Raw genomic sequence first — 12,536 nt, forward strand, 5'->3', positions numbered from 1 at the left:
GCCAGTTTAATATGGAATATAAACATGCTTTTAAATGAACAAAGGCCTGGATTTGTAACTTGTCGTGCAGATAATGCAATGTGGTGATGCTTGTGGACTTTGTATTTGAGGCCTGCAGTGTGGATAGCAAATGGGGATTATTAGCAGCACAGATTTATGCCACAGTTTTAAATTATCTGCTTTTGATATTTTAAGGATATCAGGATTGCAGAGAATAAATGCTCTTTTGTCAGAGAAAGAGGTGAATGAGAAAAAAACAACAACACGTAAAAAACAGAAGTCAGTGATGTGGAGAATATCAAACCACATTGTGTTTATCAGTGACATTTCATATTTGACATGTATGAGAGATGGCAGCATTCTATAATTTATGGAACATTTTTCACAATAGGAAAAATGTGTAAAAACAAAATGCTTTCTCAGTAAAACAACTATTTGTTTCAGTTGATATATTTTATCTGTTAGTTCCCAAGCTTAACCATTAAATATCATTTTGACACTACAAAGAAAAATATGTTTTTGCTGACGGTGAGTTTTTCAACTGTTGTGGGCAAACTGAATGGCATTTCAGGTAACACAGTTGACAATTTACCGTTTTGACTCATAATTTCAATGGCAGCCCTTGTCTGGCCAAGCAGATGTTATTTTCTTGATCGGGTTAACCTCAAACTTTTATATTTATATAAAAAAAAAACAAGTGACCCCAGTTTGTGTCAACTTTTTTGTGAGAATTTTGTAGATAGCTGGGAGCGACTGTGAGTCTGTCCTCAGGGTTTCATCCCCAGAGCAATGGTCAAACCGAGAGAGCCAACCAAGATTTGAAATGGGTGTTGCAACATCAGGAGCCAACAACTATCAACTATCATATTCCTCATGGAGCCAACAACTATCAATAGTGTAGTACGCCCACAATATGTTACCAGTATCAGCGACAGGCCTATCTCCATTCGAGTGTTGTTTAGGATACCAGCCACCAATTTTTCTCAGTCTGGAATCCGAAGTCCACTCCGTTCATGCCTTTTGTCCAGAGGTGTCACCACACATGGACTAGAGCCCGCGATACTCTACTCCAAGTGGGGGCGCGCACCAAGGCTAAAGCCGATCGCCACCGGTCTAAGCCTCCCGTATATGTCATTGGTCAAAAAGTGTGGCTTTCTACGAAGAACATTCCTCTCCTTTCCGTTTCCAATAAGCTTGCTCCCAAGTTCATTGGCCCGTTCACTGTCACCAAGATCATTAGTCTGGTGGCAGTCCGCCTTAAACTTCCTCCAGCGTACAGGAGAATTCATCCCGCCTTTCATGTATCAAAGACCGTGTTTCATTCTCTGATTAATCCACTTGCCCCCCACTTCTTTCTCGTGGGTTCGTTCCGGTTCTGTGTTCTGTGGATTACGTCGTCATAACCTAAACCTTTCATCATCCCTCACCAACGCACTCAATACACCATCTCACCCATCCTGTGCTGCCAGCGAGGTCCCTGCTCCACCTGCTGTCAACTGAAGCTTTTCTCATTGATTGTCATTCATAATAAATCGTTACTTGCATTTTGCTTCCCGTCCTCTATCCTGCCATTGATTAAAAATATATATATATTTATGGACATAAAGACAATTTCAAACAATGGTTATAGCATATATTCTGAAAAAAAGTTAGAAAAAATATAATTATCACAAATGGATATGAAATGTACACTCAATTATAGAATGACCTGACACTGCATTGTCTATTCTGCAATTAGAACAAAATTATTCAAAATTAAATGATTATTTCACATAAAATGTCATATTTCTGTATTTCATGTTCACATTGCTGTAATTCGCCAAGATGCATCATGACAGTTTTGACACTAAATCTAACCAATTGTCGGGATGTGAATAAGTTGAAGGGCCACAGGTGATTCGATTAGAGACATTATCTGTCTGTTTGCTGGTGTAAAGAATGACATATAAATGAGTAAAAAATACCAAAAGACATATCCAGAGGTTCACTGTAAACAAATAATCGAGATTCTAACGGTACAGGACTTTAAAAATGTTACAGCAAAAACCTGTTAATAGTTTAATGATAAGTTTCCATACTATATACAGTGAATAACTGTAATTAATTTAATGCCATTTCATCGTGAAATACGTTTTGTAAAAAAAAAAAAGTTTTTTAGAAGTGAAAAAGAAAAAGTCATTATATAACTTACAGTGAGAAATTGTAAATTAACATTCCCAGAATTCCCTGCATGACATTTTTTTAATGTTTTTTCTTAGTTTTTCTTCTGAGTTGTTTTCAATCGAGTTTTATCTTATATCTAATTATATTAAATGAATGTTTATTGCTTTATTCCAGTATCATTTGTGCTGCCACGATGGTGTTAAGTATTAGTGTGAAAGACACTGTGTGCGCTTTTTACTGTATATAGGCTATAATTATTTTCATCCTCAGCTTGTGGAAAAGCTGTTTGTTATGAGCTTTGTTGCTTCATGCAACTTTCTCATCACCACCTATTTTGAACAATGGTTCAAAACAGATATTAGTTATTTTGTAGTTTGGTATATTAACATTGCATAATTTAATGAAATAAGTTAAGTATGTAAAACCTAAAATTTTGTGCCATGTTTTTTTATTTTTTATGATGAGGTTCTGGCAACCGCAGCTGCCGGTATTTTACTGTAAATTTGACCTTTTTAATGCAATCTTATTGCTATCATGTTCTTAGACGGACATTAGGGATTTGACCAACACATTTTAATTATATATGAGTCTAAGTCTGTCATATCGATAAAACTGTACCCAGATGTCATTAATGTCATTGAGCTAATGCTCTGCTCTTCTGTCTGGTCTCGGCTGAACTGTCTCATTTAATCCTATAGAGTTTTTAATCCATGCCGGTTAGGCTTTTGCAGTATGTTTGGGTCACTGGGGATGAGTCATTCTCCAGTCCCTCTGCTACTAAAATAGCTTCAAACTCCAGCTTATACTGCTTACACACCGTCAGTAAATGCTGTCTATAGTCATGGATGGATCTCCTGCTACTGCATTAGATAACAAAATATCAAACCAAGTGGTCCCTATATATTTTTTTCTCTGCACTTACATTATCTGAAAATTTTTGCAATGACAATAGTAGCTGTAGAGTATGAAGTCAGTTCCCCTTAAGTTCAAAATTTTGCCAACCAGAAATATCTAATAATCTTAGGTTCTTGACTTTCCAAATACGTCTTAAAGCACATATTGTTACAGAACAGAAAAGGTGGTTGAACAATGAATTGATGCTCCATTTCCTTTCTTGCCAAAAAAAAAAACTCAGTCAGCGTATAAATTATTTAACTTGACACTCGTCCTCCCAAGATACATCAGTATCTGGATGTGATGTTCTCATTCACTTTATTTAACATATTTTTACAAACCTACATCAATATCCCTGTTGATACTCACCCCTTTGCTAGTACTTTATATTAAGGGGTGTAATATGCATTGGTAAACTCTGTAGTAAAAAAGTGTAAAAATGAAATGTGACATTGGGAAAATGGGATTTGATGGATGAGTTAAGATCATTTTCTGCTATGACGAATTGAGTTTGCAGTATTACGTGTGATTTTCTTTATGTGTAGATTCCCAAAGACCACAACGTGTAAAGACAATAATAATAAACCTGACTTAATCAAAACCAAGTATTTAAATCAGGATTTAACCCTCCTTGAGGTCAGATATACACTGTAGACATACGCTTTTCAGAAATGTTTCTTAAAAAAATTACTTTTTTTATATTTAAAATCAGACATCAGTCTGATGTAATCAGCAACTCATGTTGGCTAATCACTACATGAATTAAGTGTCAAGAGACGAGAGACTTTTTTCTGCAATGTTTTATATTAAAACAATAACCCAGTTATGTACATTGTTTACATCCTCATACTTTCACAATTTAAGGCATCTGGGTTTTTTCATTAAATTACAGAAAATGCATTATATACAAAGTATGTTGAAAAGCAAACATAAGCAAACAAATATAAAATATGGTAATAAAACATTCTGAAATACAAAATTAATTTAAAATGAAATTATATACAAAATGTATTGTCTTTGGCAAATATACAGGAGAAAGTTTCTTCTATAAGAGAAACCCTTCTATAATCTACATAATTCATAGATAACAGATTAATTTCTTTATTTTTATTTATTTATTTATTTAAACGATTACACTTTATAAACTAAAACTAGATTCATTTATTTACTGCAAGTCAATGTATTAAACCATTTAAACAGATTTTAAACATAGAGGCCTAAAGGGATTTGTTATCTTGTGGCTCCCTCTGGGAGAGAACATAAGTATTCTGGCCTTTATCTAACATTCCCATTTGTTACAAGCATTTTCAGTTATAGCTCCCTAAGGCTGGAATTTGACACAATTTGCTGTATGTCTTCTGAATAACGGGTCAGCATTGTATTCAGTATTTTTAAGTTTGAACATTGTGTTAAGTCAATTGCAGTTATAATTCAATATACAAAAACTGGCGATGCCTGACCATTTGATTGATGATGTTTGTCATGAGGGTCCACAGGTGATAGGTACCACGTTTCATGCAAATTAAAGTAAAAAAAAATTAAATCAAATTAAATTTATTTGGAGATGACGGACAGACAGACAGATTACAAAATTATCATCTTTCTCAGGGATCGGCAAAATTGACTAAAAACACTGTATTATTCATGATAGGTCAGTAGATGGCGATGCTTTTTTTTAACATCTCAGAGGACCTCAGATGATCTAACCCTGAAACAACATACAGAACTACCAAATTTTGCTAAACCGTATTTTTCAGACTATAAGTCGCACCTGAGTATAAGTCGCATCAGTCCAAAAATACGTCATGATGAGGAAAAAAACATATATAAGTCGCACTGGACTATAAGTCGCATTTATTTAGAACCAAGAACCAAGAGAAAACATTACCGTCTCCAGCCGCGAGAGGGCACTGAGCAGCATAGAGCGCCCTCTCGTGGCTGGAGACGGTAATGTTTTCTCTTGGTTCATTTCTCTTGGTTCATGTCAAATTAATTTTGATAAATAAGTCGCACCTGACTATAAGTCGCAGGATCAGTCAAACTATGAAAAAAAGTGCGACTTATAGTCCGGAAAATACGGTAAGTGGGATTGCATCATATCATAATTGCTGTTAATAGTGTTCATCGTCTGTTTGTCTAAGTCTTTAATTTTTGCCCAAATATTTTTTGCCATACTGTATGCACATAAACTGACAGTCACCACTGATAAGCTACTACTAAATATTGTAGAATCTTTATTTTCTGTAAAGTTGTTTTGCAATTATTTGCATCGTAAAAAGTGCTATACAAATAATCTTTAATTGAATTGAATATATTTTTTTAAGTTTTTAAAGTTATTAGTTTATTAAAGAAACACTATGTTCCTATGCACATTCCTATAGACTGAACACATAATGCATATGCGCACAACACCACAGTTTTCACACATTCACATTTTTATAGTTTTTATACACAGAAAATAATGGCATCATTTTCAAAAACATGCACTTTAAAACCTGTTTTCAAATGTTAGCATTTTCGGGCCCCCAAAATTTGTTGTAGTGTAAATTAAATGCCAAAATGCATAAAAACCCTAACTAAAATTAGTTATGGTATTATTATAATTAATTAATAATGAAATTATTACAATAAAAGTGTAGTAAACATTTTTTTCTGATTGATTGCTATTTGTATAACTACAGTTTTATTATAAATACCATGGTTAAACTATGGTTTGTGTAGCAAAACAATGGTTAATTTGTGGTTACCATGGTTAAAGGGTTAGCTCACCCAGAAGTTTAAATTAGCCCATGAATTACTCAACCTGTAGTCATAGGTGTATATGACTTTCTTCTTTATTATTATTATTAGAGTTATATTAAAAATGGTCTTTGATCTTTCAAGCTGTTTGATGCCACACAGCAGCTGTTGCACTGCATTGGTCCAAGAGAAGTTAAGTAAAAAGCACATCCATTAAAAAAAAAAAAAAAAAGTGTCTCACACGGCTCCAGGGTTTAAAAAAAAAAAAAAGTTTTTAAGAAAAATATCCATATTCAAAACATAATAATCACTGTAATTTAGCTTGTACTCACTGTTGTACACTGAAAGCAGTTTCGGGGGAATGATGTATATGAGGTCACCTTTGCGCACTAATGGATTATTAAATTCAATAGTTAATGCACTGTGAATTACCAAGAACTAAAAGTGAAAAACTGTATTTCATTAACATTAACAAATATGAATAAATCCTGTAATAAATATAATGTTCATTGTTTGTTCAAGTTAGATAATACATGAACTAACATTAACTAATGGAGCCTTACTGTTTAATGAACTTTTTCAACAGCATGAAGCTGGTTAAAGGTCTCGCCCAGTAACAAACTAAGGCAAACGGTGGAAGAAACTCAACAGAAATGTTGAGAAAGAATTTGAATTATATACATCAGTTTGGGAAGTGTTACAAACAAACAAAAATAGATACATACATACATATATACATACTGTACATACATACATACATAAAGTTTGCCATACTGGATCAGGGTTTAATGTGGTTATGGATAACAATCTGGTGGCCTATTTGCAAATAGCCAAACTTGGGAAAGGACGATGTTGGATGGCCCAGTATGCTAGTTTTGATTTTGTAGAGAAGTCCAAGGCTGGACAAGAAAAATGTCCTGCTTGCACTTGTCCAGATGATGGCAGTGAACAGCACCACATTTAAGTTTTAAAGGTGCAGAAGTATCACAGGATGTTTCCATTTGACTCGTGCCACATATATTTAAAGTGTTCTAAATGCAAAGTGAAAAACAAATCAATCAGTTTTGTAATAGATTTGTAATAATCTTGACCAACGTCTGACTCTAATACAAGAGTGTCGGTCTCAAATGGTTTGTCTAGCTTCAAACTGAGAGGACTTATGGAAGTCATACTATAAAGCACTGGCCCTTGCAAGTGTTGAAAGAACGATGTGAGCTGCTATTTGCACTGACTTTAGATGATGAATGCTGTATGAAGGCTCCATTTGTTGTTTGACTGTGAGCAGTGAGAGAGCAACAGAGCACTGCTGAAATAACAGCATGTGAGGCAGGTTGATGACCTGTTATTACAGTTTTTCTCAGTCGCTTTGGTACATTTCTCTAATCATTCTTGAGATTTGCAAAACAGTAAGTGCATTTCTCAAAACAACTCGTACAAATATCAAAACACAATGGATGAACTGCAAAAGCCAGTATCTTGCTCAAAATCCTTAGTTCATCTCTCAAAAATAAATATCTGTGTCAATGAACATGTCAGTGCCATCAGAATGACAAGTCCTTGTGTCATAGTTTACGGATAAGACAGTCAAATTGCTTAGTCATGTTGTCAATTTAACAGTGGAGGGATGTTCTGATGTAAACCTCTGTATTGAACAATATGCCATATGCTTATGTATGCCATATCCATTTCAAACGTACACATTTACACATTACTGTATGTGGGATATTGACTGAAAGAGACTGGATAGAATTCCCAGTTACACTTTTACAAAGTCTGACCAAAAAAAAAAAAACCTTTACAATGTCATTGTGATATAGAAAAGGAAAAACAAATATGGACACAAATATGAAAATAAGTCCATTTTCAGAATGTGTAACTCTTGTGTTGTCCTCTGTCTATACAGTATAAGCTTTTCAACTGAAGATTCATGAGATGAACCTTTGAGCTATTTCAGAGAAAGGGTTTATCATTGGTTTATCATATACATTCTCTTCATAAGTCAAGATTCACTTGGACAATTCATACCAAATGTACAAAAAGTCTAATAATAATGTGTAAAAATAAATATAAAAAGTGTGCTAGGCAGTTTTTGACAACTAGATTAACCATTTTGCATTTAATGACTTATATGATGAACTAAAGACTAGATGTTTTGAAGGGTAAGACTGTTGCACAGAAAACTATGCAATACATTTTGAGCAACATGACATGAGCAACTGATAATGTAGGAAACTGCCGATAAACATGCATAATCAATTGCATGAATGTACAAATGCAATCACACTTGTTCAAAAGAATGAGAAACTGGTTTTATGATGTGTATAAATGGCTAGATGATGTGGAGGTTGTACAAGTAGTTTTGAGAATTTCATTTCTGTTTTGAAAAATGCACCAAAGTGACTGAGAAAAACTGTAAGCCATACAGCAGCTTACTGCAGATATCAGACTGAATGCTGATGTAGTTTATAGTTGCTGGATGACATTTGGACTGGATATAGATACTGTGATATAGAAATGGAAAAATAAATATGGGCAAGAATGTGTAACTCTTGTGTTGTCCTCTGTCTATACAGTATAACCTTTCCAACTGAAGATTCATGAGATGAATCATTGAGCTATTTCAGAGAAATGGTTCATCACTGGTTTATCATCTACGTTCTCTTCATTAGTACAGATTCACTTGCACAATTCATGCCAAATTGATAAAAAGTCTAATAATAATGTGAAAAAAAAGTGTGCTTGGCAGTTTATGACAACTAGATGAACCATTTTACATTTAATGGCTTATACGATGAACTAAAGACTAGATGTTTTGAGGGGTAAGACTATTGCACAGAAAACTATATAAAACATTTTGAGCAACATGACATTAACAACTGATAATGTAGGAAACCGCAGATAAATGTGTGTAATCAATTGCATGAATGTACAAAAGCAAACGCAACTTGTTCAGATGAATGAGAAACTGGTTTTGTGATGTGTGTAAATGACTAGATGATGTGGAGGTTGTACAAGTAGTTTTGAGAATTTAATTTTTGATTTGAGAAATGCACCAAAGTGACTGAGAAAAACTTTAATTTTCTGGCCTTCTGTGTTTTTACTGGACGCTATTAAATATCTTCCAAAGTAATACTGAATGTCTGGATCGAAACAGTGAAGAAGTACCAGAAAGAGCAAGCGATTGATTGCACAGGTGAAATAATGCAGCATATAAATCAAAACTGTCTAACATTAGCAAATGAAATGATGATGAGGAAGTGGTTAAAGACTGTGAAGATTCATGGCTGTTGATGGACTACAGCATCTTGATCATCGTTCTGAATCCAATCCAGACGTGGAATTAACAACAACAACAACAACAAAAACGTTTTGGTCCAAATGTTGCTTTTTTTTTTTTTTTCTTTTTTTTTTAAATAAAACTTGCCCACATACAGTACAGGTGTAGATAAAACAAGAATGCATGAAGCTCAACATGAAATAAAAGGCTCTGTTATATCTTTTGACATATTGCATGTTCAGATATCCATATAACAAAATATTCCAGGGACCATGACATTTCTGTTAAATTATCAAAATGCTGGCAACTTTTAAAAAAAAATGCTGACTGGGAGATAGATAGATAGATAGATAGATAGATAGATAGATAGATAGATAGATAGATAGATAGATAGATAGATAGATAGATAGATAGATAGATAGATAGATAGATAGATAGATAGATAGATAGATAGATAGATAGATAGATAGATAGATAGATAGATAGATAGATAGATAGATAGATAGATAGATAGGGGTGTCCTGAATTGTTGCAACTATTGAGTAAAAAGAAACATTTAATCAGTTCAGTTTAAACCCTTCCATTCAGGGTCCATTATCAAAATTAAACAAGAGATATAAATTAAATTCACTGCTTGTCAGATGTCACACTCCTGACCATAAAAAGCCAAAAACAATCACTTGGTCTGTCGTGCCACTTGCAGTCCAACTATGTGGCTGAATTATAAAAGAGGAAATGCTATAGCGTAAAGGTCAGACGGCTGTGGTCTGCTTGATGCTGTGAAAGCTGATGCGGGTCGGGGAGGTGGGGATGGACATGGCTCTCGCCACTCTGACTCGCAGCGAGTGTTTGTCTTGCCAGCGGTGCCATCGCTTTCTGGCTGCGGAACGTACCTATAAAGAAAAAAAAAACATTCAATCTATGGTATTTTACTTGCAGCTGCTTTTCTTCACTGATTGTGAAGGACAATCTGCAGAATTCCACAAAATTTAAAACATACAGTACTACCTACACTCTTTTTTTATGCATTTTAAAATGCATAGCTCATTGCTTTATGGTTGCAAGAACATTCTGAACCTTGTTTCCAAAAAGCATCCTAAGCTGAAGTATATTACATCTTACGATTGCATCTTACAATTAATTTTAGTCATGCTACCTTTTTATTTTTATTTTCAGTTAAAAACAATAATTTTGCATAAAACATTTCTTCCATGAGCGCTTAAACTCATTTCAAACAAATAAAAAAATCTACGCATTCAGTTACACTAAATTCCACCATGTTCTTGCTCATTCTATTGTTTAGAATAGAATTTCATACATATATATATAAAGAGCAAGAAGTCAAGTTTGTGAAATGCTAATAACTAAAAAAGCTTTCTAACCATGCTGGAGCTTCTGATCTTCAAATCATAGAGAAACACAATATGATTAATTATACACAAACAGTTGTATATTTCATTGGCAGGGCTGACTGGAAAATGTACTTGAACTTTTAACAACTTCTCAGAAGCTAATTGTATTCAATTAAAGACTTGGGATGTGTGAAATGCACAGGTGTCCTGACATTTAAATAAAGGTACATAAAGGCTGCTCTCAAGAAATACTGGTTCATGTGTCATGCAAATAAACAAAGGACCCAAAAGCAAAGGCCGTTTCTGAACATTATTGAGAATGCACACATTTTAATTTTTTTTTTTTTTTTTTTAAGAAAAAGGGGCACTGGACAACAACACCAAAACCTCTTCCAAGTTATGAAGTATGCTGGAAGGAGCAATATGGTTTAGGGCTTCTTTGCTGGTCAAGGGCTTTGCTGTGCAAGCAGGGGGAAAAAATGATTTATCAAGGGATTTTACAAAGGAATGTCAGGACAGAAAGGTTAGGTGATCCAAAGCACACAAGCAAAATCAACTAAAGGTTGAAAAAGAAAAAGAAAAAGAAATGTTTTCCTGAGTCCTGACCTTAAGCCAATTCAGATGTCGTGGCATAACCCAAAGAGAGCAGAGCTTTAAAGACAACCTAGATAATTTTATAATTATTAAAAAGAAAGTTAGATGGGTTCCTTTCATACTTTAACTTAGTACCACACATTAGTAACATACATGAGTAACTATGAATACACCCTTCAGGTGTGATGAATGTCTGAAACTCATTTGGAATCATGACAATTTGAAAGCTCCGCCCACCTGCGTCTCCAGTGCCTCAAAAACACGCACTTGCAACATCACTCCTCAGATTTCCCTTGTTCAGGAAGATGGTTTATCATGCTTTAGCAACCCAAGTTGAGTCATTTTATCCTTCCTCATGGTGGAACGCAATACCCTCTTGAAAATGTCTCAGTGGACTTTATTATGACAGAGGACATGCACTATAAATGTTATTTCTTTAGTTTTTTCTTCAAACACATTAAATTCAAGCACTGACTGTCCACTTGCTGCCTAATATATCAGATGTCATTGTAATGATACAATCAGTGTTATTTATTTTACCTGGCAGTAACTTATCAGTGTATACACATGCCATACCATACCAGACCTTTAGTAAATATATTAGTTTAGTTAACATTCAGATTAATTTTTTTGCATTTTTATGTTGATTTATATATATATAGTTTTTTAATTTGCTGCCAGATTATACTTGAGAAAAGTGACAAGCCTTTGGGGAAATCTACGCTGCATGCTGTACCTGTGTCAGACTGTTACTATCTTTTATTATTGAATATATTGAGTATACATGAGTTTTTCAAATCATGACAAAAAGGTTTTAATGATAAATAAAATATTAAACAGAAATAATGACCATCGCGATTTTTTTATGTTTGTCGTCAAACTGTTACCGATTCATCCCTACTTGTAACCATCCTATTTCCGACTCCTTGTAAATTTTTAGTGGTCCCTAGTGGGGGTTGCGACCCCGGTGTTAGGAACAGCTGTGCTGGAAGAGCTACCATGGCCTTCATTCAAGTCACTTGAGAAATCTGAATCTTCAGAGGATCTTGTTTTTGGACTACACATCCCTTAAGAGGATTGGTGATTTACAGCCCTTATCACTGAGCCCATCCTGTATACATTTTTCTCCCGATCAGATGAAGGTTTTGTTTCAACCAAATCTTAACAATCTAAGGTTGCCTCCAATCCATTTCACTGTGTGCTTGTGGTGTTGAATTATTTTCTTTGACCTTTGCGTCAGTGAAGGCTGAGATACTGCACAGGCTTTGGTTTGTGAGAATGTTATTGATTTATGTTAACCACATGAGCCAGTGGCATAAATCTGTTAAGTTGTTTGCTCGTTTTGATGGCCACAACAGGGGTGAAGAAGAATGTCACAGTAAGAAAGCGATTTCTCTTCCTTGAGGCACATGGGTGGGAATCAGTTAAAGGGTTAGTTCACCCAAAAATGAGTGCTATAACAAGTAGATTAAAGTGATTATTGCATTTGAATATGGATATTTTTCTTACAAAGGCGC

General features: G+C 34.5%; 1 protein-coding gene across 1 annotated transcript in view; it reads right to left on the minus strand.

The window, feature by feature from the left end:
• Positions 1-8,442: 8,442 nt before the first annotated feature.
• The window catches only part of LOC128024706 (corticotropin-releasing factor receptor 2), a 73,513-nt gene continuing 69,419 nt past the window's right edge, over positions 8,443-12,536 (minus strand). The window contains exon 12 of the mRNA XM_052610738.1: positions 8,443-9,966. Coding sequence (XP_052466698.1) covers positions 9,826-9,966 — 141 coding nt within the window. The 3' untranslated portion in view covers positions 8,443-9,825. The remainder of the gene's footprint in view (positions 9,967-12,536) is intronic.

This window comes from Carassius gibelio, chromosome A2 (genome assembly GCF_023724105.1).
Source record: "Carassius gibelio isolate Cgi1373 ecotype wild population from Czech Republic chromosome A2, carGib1.2-hapl.c, whole genome shotgun sequence".
NCBI lineage: Eukaryota > Metazoa > Chordata > Actinopteri > Cypriniformes > Cyprinidae > Carassius > Carassius gibelio.